This window comes from Falco naumanni, chromosome 13 (genome assembly GCF_017639655.2).
Source record: "Falco naumanni isolate bFalNau1 chromosome 13, bFalNau1.pat, whole genome shotgun sequence".
In the NCBI taxonomy this organism is placed as follows: Eukaryota; Metazoa; Chordata; class Aves; order Falconiformes; family Falconidae; genus Falco; species Falco naumanni.
Window position 1 is genome coordinate 6710399 of NC_054066.1, and position 19608 is coordinate 6730006.

A 19608-nucleotide genomic window follows, 5' to 3' on the forward strand; every position below is an offset into this window, starting at 1 on the left:
GACAAATCCCAAGGGAGTCAGCGCCTGATTCCCATCAGCTGGCTCACATAGATGGGACTGTGACTGCTGCAGCCAACAGACAGCAAAAGCCATCAAAATGACTATGAAATACCACTGGGACATGTTCTTAAACATGTTTCTAAATTCCTGACGCTGATGGTGTGCTCACTGTCACGCCGGTGTGTCTCACCTGTGTCCGGTTGGCAGCGACTGTCATTGCTTGGGCTTTCCAACGATGCCGATGAGAAGTGTTGGACACTCGGCTGCTTTGCAGAGGATAAGCAGGGCCGTATCATCTGTCACCTTTGTTGTAAAGACTCCAAAGAGAAGCATGCTGGGTCCCCTCGTCCTGGGCTCACTGTCAGGGGGTGCGTGAGCACTGAGGTGCCCCCTCGGAAAGGCCACCAGCCCCCACACTGCCACCCGCCTGGGGCATGCTCTGCAACGCCGCTGGAGATGGCTCAGGCTGCTGTGCTCCCTGGGGGACATTTTGCTGCCAGAAGAATAATTTTCAGCCATTATGGGTTTTATTTCAGAAATTGTTTTGTTTTCCCAATGACTGAAAACATTAAATTTTAATGGCTGGTTTGTGTGAGGAGGGTGGGGGGAGCGCAGGCTGAGCGGAAAAAGTGATGGTGAAGCGCTGAGCTGATGGGAGCGGAACAACAGAGGGCACCAGAGACTCGACCGTTCCAAAAAATAGGTGATAAATGAAGCACTTTGGGGAACAAGAGTTCATTGCTGTGTTTTCAGTGCTCCTGAGCTGTCAACGCAGGCTCCCAGGCAGCTGTGCCCCACTCCGAGCAGCACCCAGCACCCGCGGCCCCAACAGACCTCCTCCCCTGCCAGCATGCCCGCAGCTACACCGCAGCCTTTCTGAGACTAACCCCACCTGACGGCCCCACAGGACTCAGGTAATGTCTTTTCGTTCTTCCCACCCCGGTGCGTGGCAGTGTGCTCTGCCCGGGGCTTCAGGGTGTGCTTTCTCACCTCCTAGCTGAAGCGGTAGCTAGGGCTGCCTCCCTTTTAGCCTACGGGTCAATCCTCAGCCCTACGCGGATGCCCCCCTTTCCTCCTGCTTGTACAGCTGCTATACCTCACCGTTTTGCAGCCACGTGTCAGCCGGGGGAGGGCTTCATCCCTCGCTGTTGTTTCACACTAGTGCTTCTTACCGCACTTCTGTGAGCGTGGGGACACCTGGCACCAGGCACGCGGTGGCGTGGGACCTTGGGAACCACCGCTGGCTCCCTGCTTACATGGGGGATTCAACGGGGCTGTGGTGCTCTGCTGCTCCTCCTAAGCATGCAGAGTGGCTTCCTCACCGCAGAAGGATCCTAGCAGGCTGGCAGGGAACAGGGAACGGCTGCAGGGTAGGTGGTACCACAGTGCATGAGGCTAAAAGCCCAAGAGAGCCAGGAGACCAGCTGCACGTTAGTTCCTCCATAAACTCCACCCTAAAACTGGCTCAGTTCTGCAATGCCATGCCAGTGCTGGTGCTCGGGCAGGTGCTGTGGTTTCCTCCATGGTTGTTAGAAACATCTCCCAGTCTCAGAGCTAAAAACAGTTCACTTAGTTCATGCAATCGGATATTTTCTCTACAGTTTAGATGTTGATGCTTAGAAGTTGCTGACTTATAAGGCAATGTATTTATAAAAGGTTGCAGGAATCTGGGTGTTTTCCTTTCCCGCCTCACTGTAAACATTTCCTTTATAAGCTGCAGACTAAGCTTGATCTACCCTCCGCAGCCTCCTTGCTGGTAGCAGATGCCCTGAAATATTTAAAGGAATACCAGGAGATAGTCTAAGACCTTAGATTTGTGTTTTGTGCTCTAGCAACATTTTGGCTTCCTATCTTCGAAGGCAGAGATCAGACATGCTCACTTTCCCTTCTCTCTTTGGAAACCTGTTATCAGCTAGGGCTGGTGGTACCCACGCTGAGCTATTCCTCCCCAGCATCCTGCAGAAAGAGAAGCGGGTTTGTGCTTGGGGGCAGCCTGCCCACAGCAGGCACCCAACCACCAGCCTGCAGCAGTGTTCCCACCACCCCCAGGAGTGGAGCCACCTACCACACCTGGAAGGGCTCAAGCCCTGTGGAGCTTCACAGGCCTGGCAAGACCCACAGCTAACCCAAGGGGTGGCTTCAGCAGCAAAGCAAGGACCTTGGAGAGCAAAGAGGGAACACTGCCCAGCTACCCTAAAGCCAGTGGCTCTCTGATAACCACAGCAGCAGCAAAGATAAGAGACCACAAAAACCATCATTCTGCTTTGCAGACCCTTTGCTATCACCCAAACTGTGCAAACCAGGGCTAGATGCAGGGCAAGGCAGGTTTAACCCTGTAATAGCTGCAAGACAGTGTTGCCTGTGTGGTTTTGTGTTAGCTGGTGGTGAGTGACAGCGTAACTTCGATGGCTGAGTGAGGTGCCACAGAGCCGGGAGAGCAGGGCACTGCAGAGGATGCAGCCCAGAGGACCTGTCCCCCAGCTCAGTCTCATGCCTGCACCCTTTCCTTGCAGAGACAGCCCAACATGGGGAACTGCACCGAAGACGATGACACGCTGCAGAACGGCATTGCGCTATTTCAATTTATCGTCTACATCCCAGTGCTCTCTTTGGGGATCCCACTGAACATAATTGCTTTCCAGGTCTTCTGCTGCAAACTCAAGAGGTGGACCGAGACCCGGGTGTACATGATCAATCTCATGGTGGCGGACATTTTCCTGCTCTTCGTCCTGCCTTTCTTGATATATTTTACCAAGTATGACCATCCCATAGACAAGCTGTGTTCCGTCATACACAACATCTATTTTATAAACATGCCTATGAGCGTCCTTATCATCACCCTGATTGCGATTGATCGATACATTGCGATCAAGTTCCCTCTAAAAGCAAAGATTCTTCGATCCCCGCTGAAATCGGCTTCTATCTGTGGGTGTTTTTGGATAATGCTGATAATTTATTCCTACTTGCGTACAAAATTTCATGAAAACAAGGAACAATTCTGCCTTCGGAAACAATCTATTCAACCCAGTTATTTGTCATTATTCTACACTATCTTTGGATATTTTATTCCCTTAGGGATTGTGATTTTTTGCTCAGTACAAGTCATCAAATGTCTCAAAAAGAAGATGGCCACCAGCTGTCATGAGACTACCTTAATCCAGAAAGCAATCCACATTGTTTCTGTGAATTTGTGTGTGTTCATCGTATGCTTTTCACCTTTCTACATCGCACTGCTCTTGCGGTTTGCAGTTGATGTTGCTGGAGCTTGTTCTCTGGTCTTGAAAGTTAGAGCCTATATTCAGATCAGTGCATGCTTAGCAAATTTTAACTGCTGTTTGGATGCATTTTGCTATTACTTTGCAGCCAAGGAATTTCCAGAATTTCCTTCTCTGTTCCCCACTTGTATATCATCAATGAGGTCCAAGATGAACCAAAGCCAAGAGTCACAGCCACCCACAGATCAAGTCATGACATAAACAAGGTGTACTGCACTATAGGTGTTAAGAGCTACAGTGCTGCTGAAGTTTCAAGGCAGAGGGAATGGGACCACCTACAGTATTTGCCATCATTGTAGGTAGAGGCATGTCTGCAAGAAAGGGACAACACCCTCCAAGGGTTCTGATATTAACTCGAATTCTGTCCTCAGTGACTTGACTGCAGTTCTGACTAAACTCAGCTAAACATAGGAAACCGAGTACCCTTACAGCAATACACAAATCCACTTCTAGTACCATAATATATATACATATGGTCACTTAAAAACAAGAAAAAGCCCCTGTACTACAAGCCAAACCTAACAGAGCCGAGCTGCTCACATCAAAGAATTTTTTTCCATTTAAAAATCTAAAAAACCTACATAATTTTGAAGCTTGCAGCTATTGCTGTGTATGGAGTAAACTGCAGGAGTCACAGTGGCCTGAGACTATTGCCCCATTCCTGCCTTATAACACTTGTATTAGCTTGTGGCAATGCCCTGGCATCTGCAAGGCTAAAATCCTTGTGGGTATAAATAAAGCCATTACTGCATGGGAACACTGAGCTACGCAAAGCGTTGTGGACTGCAGAACAGACCCTTAGCATTGTGCGTATCAAGCGTAAAGCTGTGAAGACCTGATCTCACCCAAGTGTCCACCATAAGCCCTGGTGACAGGTTTGTTGTACTTCCATGTGATCAAATCTTCAACGGGTGTCCTGTCCAGTGAGAGGTCGCATCTGCCCAAGTTGTCACTGCCTCACACTGCAAGTGTGTTGATGGTCAGAAGACAGCAGTGAGCAACACGAAGCTGATGCAGCCCTGATCCCTCCCTCACCATCCATGAAGAGTTTTCAGGGGAGGTTTGGTGACAGCAGGGTGTGCAAGGCCCTTCTGCAGATACAGAGCAAACCCATGGCTGAGGGCTTCTCGACATTGTCCTGGGTGAAGAAGCACTGCTTTGGATTTGGGTTTTTTTTTTCCTCTTTCAGCTGCTTGGACAGTGCACAGTGAGGGTTCAACAGCAATTCTGCATCTTATTTTGAGACATTTAACTCTTTCTATGCATTATGCAGAGAGCCTTGATCTGTTCTAGCTGGATCCCAGACCAGGCATCAGTTTTAATGTCTAGCTTTCCGGGTACCACATTCCTCTATAATACCAGTGCTTGTTGACTGTGCAACATGTATCCTCTCACCTCACAGGGAAGTGAAAAGAGAGCAGCTCAAAACAGTTAAGCCACAAAGGGAGGTCTTGGGGCATCGGAAGGAAGCAACCCATAGAGAAACCTGAGCTGAGAGGGCAGACAGTGCCAGAGCATGACTACTTTACATTTATCTGCATAGAAATTTAATCTAACATTTTACCACATAGTAACTTAAAGTCAGCATGAGAAATGTTACAGGGTTTTTGAAACGCATGTGATAACTGTATCTCAGCTGGCTACATGGTCCTTGACTTTCAGTGTCTTCTGACTTGCAAACCTCTAAAAAAATTCCTCCAGGGAATGCAAACCCATACTCTATTCATTTAAACCTAGAGACAATTAACTTTCTTAGTGACAACTTACAAATAGTTCCCCTACTAGTGGCCTATCTGTCACCTTCTAGTGCTTGCAGACCCCATGCTGAAGCCACTGCCTGGACATTGGCTACACAACACAGCAAACAGCCATTCCCATCACGGGAAGTACTCCCCATCCAAATGTTAGATCTACCTGCCCTGTGTCAATACTTTGGCAGAGCTCGCAGCATGATGGAAGCTGCTGTGAGCAACTGTGGCCTAAAAATGGAGGAAACTACTCAGGTCATTCAGTTGATCATTTATGTCCCAATTTTCTTCTTCAATGTATTATTTAATGCTTTGGCTTTACTGGTATTTCACTGCAAGCAGAGCAAAAGGGCCATGTATGTATGTGACCAACCTAATCATTGCACACTGTTTGGCTCTCATTCTGCTCTTTGAAGTCTCTTTTCAAAGACAGGAAAAGATACATGAGACAAATAGTGCCTGATCTTAAAAACTATCTGTTGCCTAAGGAGATGCGTGAGTGTGGTCACCCTTGTAGCTGTCAACAAATACACTGCAATGAACCGCCCTTGGAGAGCAAGAGGCTTAGGGTCCCCATGAGCCCGTTCTTCTCTATGGTCTGCTATTGACCTTCACGACAGGCATTGCTTACGTGGCCCGGCGAGCGGTGTTCAGCAAGGAAAAAGACTTCTGTTTCCAGAAACAGCAGCAAAGGCCTTCAAAAACACTTTTGGCTCTGGGATCTCCTTCTGGGATTTGGCATCTCATTGGTTATAATGTCTGTCCAAACAGATAATTATGAAAATTTTTATTATTCTGAAAAAAGAGGAATGTTGATTCATATCAACCTGTTATCCTACTGTTAATCCAGAAAGCAAACAACTTACTTTTTTTTGCAAACCCAGTCATGTTCGTGTTTTCTCCCTCTGAATATGGGGCACCTTGTTCAGTTTACAATGGGCTTCAATTAGGTTGTCTGCTCTGAAATACAAAGCAGCAAAGTTTTTGTGCATGTGGCCTCATGTATAGTCCTCATAGTACAGTAAATACTAATTGCTGTTGCGATGTCCTTTGCTACTGTTTTGCAACCAAAAAAATTCAGGACATTTTCTTCTTACCCAAGCCTATAGTTTTTAAATCAAGGAAGGATCACAGACAAGGCACTCTATTAAACTACACAGCTGCTGCGTTTTCAGCCCAGCCAGCAGCTAAGCACCACACAGCTGCTCACTTACTCCCTGTCAGTGACAAAACCAGTACAACAGCTGTGCTAAATAATTTATAGTTGGTATTCCTATACATAGCCAAGCTTACTGCATACAGAGCTGTATAAAATGAATGTGGTTTTTTATTTCTAGGAAGCTGAAGTCTCCTACTGTTCATGTTCTAAATTTCAAAAATAAAGTGTTCCTTTTTCTTATTGTAAAGTGGAAATTTGTTGACTTCATAATCCCTGTCATCATTAAGTAATATTTTTTGTTGTTTGTACTGAATGCTATGAAAACAAGAAAGGAAACATTATTTTGCAAATGAAAATAAAGCTATCTCATAGTAATATATCTATAAATAAATATTCATTTTTTACCATTATACACCACAGTCCTCTATTATTAACATTAAACCTGTACTGGAGATTGTGAGAGGACACTTAGCTACCATGGTATAAGATCTGCCTTACAACAGGATATTTATAGTGCAACCCAAAGATGAGCAAGGCACTTTCTGTTTACCTGAAGATGTATGTACTACTTTGGACAAAATTGTTGTCTGGTTTATGTGTCAAGTTACAATGATGTTTACGATGGGTTTATGATACTCTTCTTCAGTCTGAACAAAACCTCAGCTCCCTGAGTCCTCCTAGTAAATGGAACAGATAAGTCATCAGTACTTGGGCCCAACAAACCACCAGCCATCAAACAACACTGGAATAGAAATCCATGAGGACAGTGACATAGTTATCCACAAATCTTTCCCATTCCTTAGCACAAGAGTCTGGCTGATGACAGTGGGGAGCACCAGCTGCAGTCCATCAGCAGCTCCAGCAAGCAGGGCTGCACCACTGGATTCTGCTACCATTTCAGCAAGATATAATCTCTCTGTCCCTTAAAAGAAAAAGATGCTAACAGTGGCTTAAGCTTTAAATGAGCAAATGGATGCTGCGGTCAAAATTTAGGCTTGAAAGAAACAAAACCAGAAACATTTAAAAACCCCAACTAAACACCACGAAATCAAAATAAGACAAAACAAAACACAACCACAGGGAAAAGCCTACAAGTAATCCAGAATCTTGCTTCTAACTGAGCAGCCATCTGATTTAACATTTTTGGCCCTTCTAAACAGGGAAGGCAGGTGGCATTTCACAGTTTGGCTGCGTTTGGGCAGGCCTGAATTCTGAGTTCTCACCAGAGGTTTGGGCTCCAGCAGCACTCCTCTTCTGGGGCTGAAGGACACATACCAAGGAGTTCTGCATTTTGGTGAGCCGGGTGCTGCTTTCAGGTTTTGGAGGTATCTCTGTGTTTTCAGTTTCTCAGTGCAGTGCCGTGTCCCAGTTGTGAGCTTTGCCCAGCAGTCTCCAGTGTACTGGCTTTGCCATGCCCTGCCCAGTGTGTTTGCAAGAGACACATGGCCAAGCCCTTCAGTGCTGATGCTGCGGCAGTACCGAGCGGGCTGTTGTGCAGAGCGCCCTGTGAGTGCCTTGCCTGCAGTGGCTGAGTTTCTGAGTGGTGCTAAGCAAGGGGAAAGGGGAAGCAGTCTCAACACCCTGGCTTGGTCACTGTGTGAGGTTGATGCAGTTATTAGCACGACACTGCCATTTCACCAGCTTTCCATGCTAAAAGAATACTGACACATTCTTCTCCTAAGCCTGTGGTTCTGTTTCAGCCAAGACCTGCTGTTGCAGCATCACGTCTCCCTGTGAGAAAGCCAGGAAAAAACCCACACAGGGCAGAGAAACTGCAGAATCCAAATGCCGCGGGGTAGCACAGCATCCCATGTCCCCCTTGCACACGTGGAGCAGGTACCAGTACCTGTCTCACCTTGCCAGAGGCCCTGTCCCATCGTGTTGTGCCAGTGGCTGTAGCCAGCAGGGCACAGCCTCTGGGAGGCAGAAGAGACCGAGACCTTCGCTGGCAGGGAAAGGAGGCAGGAGCCCATCAAACCGGAGCTGTCCTGTCTGTTAGCAATCTGTAATCTGTACCAGGAGCACAGGAAAACCTCATGAGAAGAGCTTTCTTTGCCTGGGACACAACCTCAAGCAGGACATCATGCAGTGCTTACAAGGGAAAGAAATATGATTGTGCAGAACAGAAATAAGTCTTAGAGATCAAGAGTGTAAAGATCAAATGGGTCTCAGCAAACTCTTGCCTTAGATATGAAAATCTACCTACAAATTACAAGCAAAGAAGTGAAATTACTCAGTACTGCTGCTGATAAAACCAAGAAAATTGTCCAGGTATGTCCTGAAAACTGGTTATTTTTCACAGCTTTCACTTAGGATTAGGAACACAGGAAGTCCAGAAATTTAAAGGAATTAGCACATGAAATCTCACACCAGCAGCAAGGCTTTTAAGTAAAGTCAGCCAAGAGAGGATCGAGGGCAGAGACCACCACAGTCCCTTCTCTGGGATGGGGGAAGAAAGGGAAGTGTCTGGCCAGTAACAGCTCTGCTATGCTCAGATCTGAAACGTCTGCAGATTCACAATATGCCTGACTAACATTAAATGGGAGGGACACATAGAAAGGAAAAGGTTAAGTGCTGCTTCACCTTGCGGGAATATTTTGCTTCACTGGCTTTTTCCACTAAGAAAATTACTTTTCCAGCCAAGGTGTGGTAGACACTGGTGTCAGTGGAAAAGGTCCTTTGGAGCACCTTGCAAGCAGACACTTTGTACAGACACTGGTACTCAGTGATGCCACAGGCCCTCAGACTACCCTGCCAGAGAGCTGCCACCAAGGAAATGAGAGTGTACGAGTGTCACCTGCACTGCACCACATGGTGACAGCACTCACAGGGCTGAGACAGGCTGAAAGCTGCAGAGGCGGGGGAAAATACCAAGTGAGCATCATTGGTCCATGGCAGAGGTGATAATACCTGGAACTGGGTGGAAGGGGCCATAAGCAGCTGCAAAAGCCTTGAGGGTGAAGAAGAGAAGAGTGAGGATTCTGACCCAGTGGTGTCCAGAAATCAGAAAATCCAAGAGCAACACCAGGAAACATGTAAGTTCTCTACATATATCACTTTATTGTAGCTTTGCCTACTGGTAGCTGGTGCTGAGTTTCTCTCACATACCCTGGTGAACCTGCTGATCACAGCCAGCTCTTTTGTGCCTAATGACATGGTTTGTTCCTCCTTTGAAGCCTCACCAGCTTGATTGGAAAAATATCTGCCTTCATCTGGTGACCACAGCACCAAGCAGTGGATGATAAGCCTCACACTGAAGAGATACCATGAGCTAAGCTCCCTGCAGGCTTGATTTTGACTGCTCATGGTTAATCCTGGCATTGCCTTGATACAGACAACAGAAGTTTGTGGATAACACCTGAGGATGCAAAGTGAAGCGTTTTCTGCACAGTGGTGAAAGTATCACAGCCCAGGAGCTGGATGACTTTGAAAACTGAAGTACTAACAAGGACTGTGACATGAAAATGATGGTGGTAGGGGATCAACAGGCTGAGCGTACTAATAGGTCAGTAGCTACTTGTAAGCATTCACCAAGAAGCAGTCACAAGAAAGGCAAAAGCAATCCCTGGAAACTCAGAAGCATTTAAGCTAAGCTCTACGCTGACTATACAGTGGCAAGGAATTAATCTCAAATGCTGGTTTGCAATACGCAGATAATGCAGAAATACTCCAGAAGCTGCTCTAAGATGACTTGAAAAGTGGGAAGGGGAAATGTGTTTGGCCAAGACAGCAATTCAATGTACTAAGAGCGAGACCCTTGAGCTTGTTGATCAACGTGTTTGGACTCTTCTTGTAAGCAGGCTGCAAGGGGCAGCCAAAAAGCAGCCCCTGCCCAGCAGGTGCCTGCAACTGTAGAGCAGTCACCAAGTCAGCAGGTCAAAGGGTCACGGTGTCACATTTTCTCAGAATTGGTGGTTGATGAGAACTATGGAAGGTGAAACAATTACTATGATTCAGAGTGAAACCCAGTTATAATAATCGCAAAACTGTCTGCAGAGTGCAGCCCTCACCTCTCCAACAGCTCTGTGAATGGCACTGGGGGCCTGCCAGGGCTGCTCTGTGCTGGGGGTCAGCAGTGTGACAGCAGGTGGCAGTCCCCCCTCCCTCCCCAGCAGGAGTGGCGGTCTAGAAGGCAGAGAGAAGACCTCAGGACACCCCAGGCCAACAGGTCCCCTGCAAGCCACGTGCACAGCCTGTTGGGCAAGAAAGGTCAATGTGCATTGCCCGGTGGGACATCACACAATGGAAAGTAAATCAAAGTTGAAACCCAAAGCCCTTCCATCACCAGAGGAATTTGCCGGGCCACACGGCAGACAAGCATTTCACCTTGCTGCAGGGTATTGCAGGCTTCTCAGTCAACAGGGGGTGATTACGAGCCACGCCAGTGGTGGCAGAGGAAGCTCAACCCCGGGGAAATGCGTTGAGGAGGGGTGGGGGTGCTTCCTCGACCAGCATTGCTGCTGTCACAACCACCAGCAAGTGGTCATCGCAGGACACCTTGCTGGTCACATGCCAGGACCACTGCTACAAGGGCTCATCGTGCCTGCACATCGCACCGCAGCTGGTCTGGAGGAACCTTCACGCTTTCCGAGCAAGCAAGCAAGCAGGTAATTCTTCCTGGCTATTTGCTGACCTGGTTATTTGAGCTCTGCAAGGCACTGCCTTCCCCAGACATGGTGGGACACTAAAATGGTGGTGGAGAAGCTGAGAGAGGGCTGGAGCCTGTGTATTTTCTAAGGCTCAGTTTGATACTGGCCACATTAGACATGTTTTGGATGCTAAAGGGCTGTCTCAGCCTTTGCTAGATCCCCATTTTCTATTATGATCTACCCTTATACCTTCTGGGCTTATAACTCATTCCTCACATCCAAAGCACAGAGCTGCTGCAGGTAGTGGCTGCAGCACGTTCCTTCACCTCCAAAGAGGTCTCTGGCCTGATTCCTTAGCAATGTGATTTTCAGAGCTAGCCCAGAGCTGCAGATACATGTAGATGCTGCAGTGCTGCCCTATGGTTTGCTCACTCGGGATGCTTTCGATCCCAGGAACCTGCACCCATGGAGCAATGTTCCTCTTGCAGGGAAAATCCAAAGACATCTCAGACCTCCTTGGTCTCTATCCGTGAACGGTTGCACCTGGAATATAGTCCTGCATTAACTCCTCCGAAGCAGGAGTGCCAGCAATATTGCCCTTAAATCCAGGGTGATAAAACCACCCACTAGATCGGATACAGCTCACATCTTTATTTCACGCGGCTGCTGTGAAATATAGTGCTGTGGCATTGGTGGGTTTTTGGGGTGTTGGAATCATGGCAGATTGCTCTAATACTTCTGAGATGAAGATCAACTTTCATATTCTTTGAAAAGTACACGCAGACCACTAAATGCTACCACCGAGTACAGATTCAATGGCAGCTAAAACTAACGAGAGATATTAATAACTGCTGTTACCACTAACGAGAAGTGGTGCAGACACAGCTCAGGGCTGAAGGAGAGGACAGCTGTTCTTTTGCTGCATATCTCCTGGAATATTTTGAGCTATGAGGATGTTGGCTGGCCTCTCCTGAGCACCATTACAAGGGAAGGGATGAGAGCTGGGTTTAGGCATCTCCTTCTCATTGTCAGATTTCCATTCTCAGATGGTTGGTAACAGCTCACATAACTGCGAGCTGCAGGATACCTGCCACTGCCTGGTCTGACTCTGGCCCAAAAGGGAGGCCCAAGCATTTTCCCCTGCTGCCTCCACGAGCAGTCTTCCCTCCATGGGACCCAGTGAGAACCTGCACTTTTCTCTTCCCCACAACTGATCAGGCTTGTGTCGCACTCCCCTCTTTCCCACAAGGTACCCTACAGCCAGCTCTGCTCTGCAGAGTCATCTCCACAATCTGGTTTCCACTGTTGCTAAAGCCCTGAACTATCTGGATTAATCACTGATTCAGTCAAGAGTCTAGCTTTTAAAAGGTTTAATCTGCTTTTTCAGGAACTGTGCATCTTGATAGACCCAAAATGAACCCTAGCAGCTGCAATATCACAGCCTATGAAAGCTTTCCACTTGTCCAGCTGTGTGTTTACATCCCAGTTTTGCTTTTGGGCATTTTGCTGAACATGTCGGCGCTGTGGGTGTTCTGCTGCAAACTCGGCAAATGGACAGAAACCAGAGTATACATGGTCAACTTGGCTGTGGCTGACTGCTTGCTGCTGTTTAGTTTGCCTTTTAAAACTTTATCCCACTTCAGTCAGCTGAAGGTAGGTAGCTGGTGCTTGGTTCTTGAAGGTGGCTATTTCATAAACCGCCTAATGAGCATCGGTATCATCACTGTCGTAGCAGCTGATAGGTATCTTGCAATCAAGTACCCATTGAAAGCCAAGGTGCTGAGGTCACCCCTGAAGGCAGCTTGTGCCTCTGGATTTCTCTGGATAGTCGTCATCTGCGTGATGTCCCTCATTAAAAAGTTAGAGGACAGAGGACAAGATGAACTTTGCTTTGAAAAACCTTCCGTTAAGCCCTCAGTGATCACACTGTGTGCTGTTATTGTAGGGTTTTTCATACCATTGATCATCTTGAGTTATTGCTCCATACAAGTCATTGCAGAACTCATGAGAAAGAAGAATGAATATTGTCACAAGGAAAAGTCAATCAGAAAGGCCATCTACATCGTGTCTGCAAACATGGCTGTGTTCATCATATGCTTTTTACCTCTTTACCTCGGGCATCTCCTTCGCTTTATAATGGACTCCACCAGCTCCAACTGCTCTGCAATACAGTGGGTCAATAATTTTGTTCACCTTGCCTCAGTCCTCGCAAACACAAACTGCTGCCTGGATGCTATTTGTTACTACTTTGTCAACAAGGAATTTAAGGAAGCGTCTCCCAAGCTAGCAAAGTCCAAATTTGAAGCCAGTGAAGAAGCTGAAATTCAGCTCCCACATGTAATGCATTAATGCAAAACCCATGCAGCTCACATTTGATACTTGCTATGTTCAAGTTCAACTGGGACTCAATAGCAGGCTTTCCCACTTTCTTTCTGTGAGTGGGATTGAGGGACTTTCTACTAATGGGAATGATTTAGACACATGAAAATTAGCCCTGATTCAGACAACCATAGCAGTCCAGATCCTGATGTAATGATCTAGCTTGCTATGGATAATTCTCTGCCAAAACAAGTACAGCCAGTGGTAAAGGGGTTTTTTTTATCACTCACCCTCACATTGGATCAGCTTTTATATAGCTGTAGCTGTGACATATAAACAGAGGTTATTCCAAATATAAAAAGATTTTTTAAAAGTCTAAGTGAAACCACTTAGAAGAAAAAGAAAGGAGGATGTTTTTATAAATCACAAACATCTTGGTTTTTAGTTGGTAATAATGCATAGCCACAGTAGCAGAGACAGTTTTAGCCTGCTTTAGACAGCTTCACAAAACCATTCATACTATGTAACAGCTACAAAATGGTCATCAATTTCAGTACAAGGTGATATGAAATTGCAAGTGCTTTGACTGGGGAAAAAAAAATTTACGTCAAAAGTGTTTGAGTAAAATGACATTAAAACTCCTATCCAAAGAGTTGAGGTGGGGCAGTGGGAATAAGGACCCCGTATTAGGGGTCTATTCAGCCTTATAATGCAAAGGACTGTCTAAAGAAAGTGGCAGCAAGCTGTTCCAAAGAAACCAACATAAATAAAGTTGTGTTACTAGCACAGAGTTCAGTCTCTTAATGAGTTAAATGGAAAAGGTGGGAGATAAGGACTTGCTCTGCTGTCTGTCCCCAGGAGGGACAGCTCACCTCCCCACTGTCCAGTGCAGGGCAGGGGGTATAAGCTGCAGCGGAGACTGGGATTTTCAAAGGCAGAGCGGTGCATACCACCTTGTGATGCACTGACCCACAAACAGCTAAGTAGGTAAAACCACTAATGTAAGTAAAGCCACATGCCCCTGTATGGGACATATCAGACGCACACTTCCATTCACGCCTCCCAACCCCAGGCTGGGCTTCCACCTGCCTGCGTGTGCTGGGCCGAACCCTGCCACCACGTAAACAGCTTTACAGCCCCAGCATCCAGCTCAGCCTTTGCATCTCCTCCTACTCAAGGCACATGCCATAAGGAGGAAACCCTTCAAGGAGAGGCTCTGCTGCAGACCATAGTTGAGCAGAGCCCTCCATACACTTGGGCAGTGGCTGTGCTGCTGCTCAAAGCCCGTGCCATCTGCACGGGACAGTAGCCAAGCCCTGACAGCCTCCCGAGGGGATGCAGGCTTCTCACCATGCTTGCCAGAGATCCACATAGAAATCAGGGGTATCTGCTCTGTCATCACCAAAATCTGAAAGCAGGATCTTGCCTTTGCTCACTGCACAGTGAGGAGGGAGAGCAGGAGAGGCTCTGACTGCAAAAAAGGCCTTTTAAGGAGGTCGGTTTCTCCCCTTTTAACATAAGCATCTTAGTGTCTTTAACCTGATGGACTGGTCCCCAATAAAGCTAAATATACCTTTAAGATTTCCTCCCCGGTATGGCCTTTGTGTGCCGAGAGCAGAGTGATTTCAGAGATTACCTGACTGCCGGTGTGTTTTTTCTACACAGTCTCACCACCATGGGTGGGAGCTCCTCAGAGGTGAAAGCTCCGAACAAAGCAAACTGCTATTTTAGATGCAGATAAAAAAATACTTCTCCTTCAGTAATCAACCACTGATTAAATGGGTGGAGGAGATACAAAGCAGCCTACAAACAAAGCATTTCCGAGTAGATTCTGCTGAGCAGTCTCACTCCGAGTAACACCCCTTCCTCTAGCAGCCATTTGCCCAGAAATACAGGAACGCTTGGCCAAAGATGGCCAGAGGTCCCTACCACAGAACCCTCACACCAAAGCCTCTGCACAACCATGAGTTCTGAGATCCTTACTGAGGTTTGGAGACAGGGGGGAGCCTTGGAGGGGCTGTGGAGGAGATGGTTGGGTTGTGCCAGTATGGGATGGTGCTGGGCAGGGAGTGCAGGGGTGGTCCTCACTGCCCCAGCCAGCCTCCACGATGGCTCTGAGCGGGACCACCACTGCTCCGAAGGACTGCACAGGAGGAGCTGGCTAGTGAGGGCAAAGAGGCAGGTAAACATGTTTCACACTCAGAAAAGAGATGCAATAAAGTGTAACTTTAACACAGGACCAAAACCTCTGTTTTTCACCATTTGAGCACGGTCTATCCAAGTACAGGGCAGTCAGGGGCTCAGACGTGCTGGGGCTGAAATATGTGGGACGAGGATCAAGAAACCCCCTCAGGCTCCCTAGCTAGAAAACTGAATTATGCTGTTCTGTGTACTCACTTCTTTTTTGCTTTTTCCACCTGGAGCTTTTGAGCTGATTTAGTGGAAGGAACATCCTCTGAATTCATACCTCATCTAGCCAAGCTCTCCCATACCATCAGCGAAGAGCTGAGGGATGCATTAAGCAGTGAGCAGACAGCAGCAACCTACAGTAATAGACATTTCTTGTGGGTTCAGCCACCTCCAGGAGACAAGAGGGATCTGAGTACTTGCCCTTGTTGGCAATACCAATTCTTCCACCACTGCCTGGAAGGCAGACTGCCCCCACCCCATGCACAGAAATACCATAACTACCCAGGTAGGGCAGGCCTTTCCTGGCTTGCTTTGATCTTGCTGCAAAACCTAGCTATCTCATCACACCCACCAAGCTTTTGAATATGTGCAACTTGACCTTTTACCACAGGACGCGCTCTGTGTTTCAGATGTCCCAGATTTCTCTGGAGCCAAGTTTGGGCAACAGCAACCTCATGCTTTGCAGGTGATGAGGGTTGGAACCTACCCCTCCCAGGCTGGTGGAGCCAGGTATCTCCCACCATGCATGACCACATCCTGCCCTCAGCAGGCCACACTGCCCTCCCAGCAGCTGCAGGACACAGGTAGGCACAAACATCTTGCACTGGCATCTCCCACATTATATTAATTCTAACTCTATGAACTGATGAGAGCTGAACACAAGCGGTTTGATACCCTTCACAAGCACTGAAGGGACTTGTTAAAAAAACAGATCACTGGAAAGCACGAGCGGACCTCCTGCAGCACACTGGAGCTGGCTGCAAGGGCGGGACACACAGACAGAGTGCAGGAACACATCCAAACTTCCCTCTAACTTTCACACTGTCACTCACAGGTCTAGTAACATCTCACACAGTTTTCTTGCTTGGGGCTTTCCATTTGCTGTTGCTGTCACATTTTAAATGAACGCTGCTGCCAAGTACTGAACCAAGGCAGCTGACCGAAAAATGAGAGTTCAGCTGAATGTCAAGTGTGGGGGGAAAGTGTGAAAGCTGTTACCTAAAAACTGTGACATACTGCAAAGATGCTTTCATCAAAGCCAGAAAGAGGGCACTTCTGGGGAAGTGAAAATCAGGGTGGCTCATTATTATCATCGATAAAAACATTCCTATATCTCTCAGTTTCTGAATGAAGGCTCAGAAACATCACTGAGTCACTCCACAACAGGATAAGCTGTCCTGTGTGGGCACTGCACTCACCAGCCAGGGACAGCATCTGACACCACGCACTCCTCATCCTCGGAGGTGCTAAAAGGCTGCGGCACCTGCAACCCTTTTGTTTTGTCCATCACAAACCCTAGCAGCAGTCTGCCAGCAGCTTTACTAACTTCAAAACTCTCACTTCACTTCTGTCTGCTGACATCTTTCTATCAAGATGAACACTTCATACTTCTGGCCCTTGGCCTCCAAGCCAGGCTCCCTGCTTTGGTTCGGTAAAAATTTGGCACGGCTATTTCAAACCTGACTTTTATCAGCCTCAAAATTGCAAGAGTCTGTAGGTCTCTTGCTGTTGGTGGATGCCACAGCCCACAGTCACTTGTTTAATCCTTGCCCTGTGTTGCTGCATAAAAAACGAGCTCCAGACACATCACATTTCCACCAAAAGTCACATTGCACCCACCAGGGACTGAAGGAACGGCATTTCTCAGTGCTGTATTGGTTTAACAATCATTGCCCACAACGCTGATTCCTCTGCTCTTGAAGTTGCTGCCCACAGTCTCAGGGTTGTGTTGTTTACTCGCAGTATGCGTTCCCTGTTGGGCTGTTTGTTGTCCTTGGGGCCTGGGCTAAAGTTATCATTGTGTTGAACTATATCATACTGGTTGATGATGTGATGGGCTTGCTGGTCGTAAAACTAATCTGGTGGGTGTATTCAGTATTATTGTTGCCACTGTACTGCATGTGGCCCCGGTGGGAAATACCAACAACTGCACCTTTGGCTTTGCTTTTCTGGAGAGCCAACCTATGGTGGGGACTACATCTCCCCCTTCTCCTCAGGGCTAATTACTGAAGCACGTAAGATTTTTGGAAATTCTGAATGTCTTTGGAGCGTTAGAACCAGCATAGACAGCTGTGCCCTTCGACATCACTGGGATCTTTGCCACTGCAGTTACACATTTTCATCTCCAGTGATAAGGCTATATTCACAGTGTTTTAGCAATTTTTTTTTTTTTTTTTGGGGGGGGGGTGGTGGATGAGGCGGGAGCTGGCTTCTGTTTTGGTTTTTAAGAACAAAACTTTGAAAAATTTCAGAGGTGCAATAATACATTTGACCTTAATAACATACCTGGAATTTTTCTCTTTTACCAGCTGGCTGGACACAAATGGTGGATTCTGTCCCTTTGGGCAAAGCAGGTGATGTTTTCAGTAGGCAGAGAGCAGCAAGGGGGAAACCTCACCTCATGCCTTCCGGAGGGATGGTGGTCTGTGCCAGTCCCAGCTCCAGCTCTGGAAGAAGAGACAGGAGAGCTCAAATACAACAGCACTGCTCTAGGTATGCATGTCTGTGGTTTTTTTTATTTTGTTTTTTTTAAGAATCTTCTGTTCTCACCTCTCACATCAGGAACCTCAGAGATATTTCAGTCCCAGCAGGGAGGTCTCAGTGGACGCAGATGGTTTGACCAATTTCCCCGCTAGGTAAAGCACAATCTAGGAAATAGAGGCCCTGCCAGAGAGTTCCTACAGAGGGAATGCACTCCCCGGCATCCAGGGTCCAGGACCACCCCAGCACGTGCCTCCCTGGACACCCACTGCCTTCCCCTGGTAAAAGGGAAGTGGATCCCACCACCTGCCTGCCTGGGACACGGATCCTAACCAGGCAGCTTCCCTCACCTGTTTTCAAAAAAATTAAGTTTAAAAAAAAGAGAGAAAAGGCTTGCCATGGTGATAAGAGCATGGCAGAAAAAGCACTCTGTTTCAAAAACGTGTTTCCCAGATCTTGCATTTAAAGGCACGCCCCAGGTTCAGACTGTGCTGACGGTGACAAATTTATTCATGTGATCGTTGCAAGGTACATTTGAGGTAACGATACTGAAACCAGTTATAAAATCCAGTACATTTCTGTTTTTTTATTAATTCACATTGGCTTTTTTTTTTCCCCCAGTAAACTCCAGGCTTATTTATTTCCACTGGTGTCTATTTCCACTTTCCTTTTCCTCATAAACACACAAACCACTCAGTTCTTGCTCTAGTTTCCCTTGAAACATTTCCCTATTTAACTTGAGCAACCTTTTTTTTTTTGTAAAAGCAACAAAAAGAGGAATTGCTGTTCTGCTTTCAGATAGGGCGGCGTAAGCCAGATGCTGAAGAGCATACATCACTTTTGTGCTTGGCCAAGTTTCCTCAGTTTCCAGCTGCACAAAGGCACAGCACATCAGTCAGCATAAACAGAACAGAGAAATCACAACAACTTCTTTTCATGCACTTAAAACCTCCCCCATAGTGCTGGCAAATGCCCCGATGGTGTGAAGGTTTCTGCTGCTGTCAGAGCAACAATGGGGACATGCAGCTTTCTGCTGCAGCGCACACAAGTGCGACAAAACAGCCCTTTTTGCTCCATCGCCTTCTGTGCTGGTGGTGCCCATTTGCAAGCCCTGTCCGCAGTGCAGGGGCTGTCCTGCCCTCTCCCCCTGCATGCTTTGTACCTGGATCTGCACTGGAGGCATCCCACAAAACTCTCGCCATGGAGGAATGTGCCGGGGAGCTCTAGAAGTCTTCAGGCCTGTTTGTGATGCAAGAAATGCTCTCTTCCTTGGCTCCAGGAGGTGTGCATACACCTCCCCTTCCTCCTCCAGACCCTCTGGCATGGGAATCCCCCACCCCAACACTACTGCCCATGCCCAGCCTGCCCCAGGATCCTGCTGCAGGAAACCCCCTTTACACCTTATGTGACTGTGACAGAGGAAGTACAAGACTTCGGCAAAAATCTAGCTTTAGAAATGGCTGTATTGCCAAATTACCTTTTCCAGACGGTGAACTGTGCCGCACAGCTCTGCTTTTTACCTTTCAGAGGCTTTCCTTCCTCAGATGGCTCTACCCTCAGCAAAACCCAGGGCTTGGCAGGGTCCCCTGAAGCCTCTGATTGTCCAGTGTCACTGCAATATGCCACCA

General features: G+C 47.4%; 2 protein-coding genes across 2 annotated transcripts; both read left to right on the plus strand.

Moving 5' to 3' along the window:
* The first annotated feature begins 615 nt into the window (after positions 1–615).
* LOC121097086 (G-protein coupled receptor 35-like) lies at positions 616–6511 on the plus strand. Its single transcript, XM_040613828.1, has 2 exons — positions 616–914; positions 2514–6511. Exon 2 carries the CDS (start codon positions 2526–2528, stop codon positions 3474–3476), a length of 951 nt encoding a protein of 316 aa, XP_040469762.1. The 5' UTR covers positions 616–914; positions 2514–2525; the 3' UTR covers positions 3477–6511.
* Positions 6512–10520: 4009 nt separating this feature from the next.
* On the plus strand, positions 10521–13817 carry LOC121096858 (G-protein coupled receptor 35-like). Its single transcript, XM_040613419.1, has 2 exons — positions 10521–10789; positions 12159–13817. Exon 2 carries the CDS (start codon positions 12185–12187, stop codon positions 13118–13120), a length of 936 nt encoding a protein of 311 aa, XP_040469353.1. The 5' UTR covers positions 10521–10789; positions 12159–12184; the 3' UTR covers positions 13121–13817.
* The last annotated feature ends 5791 nt before the right edge of the window (positions 13818–19608 follow it).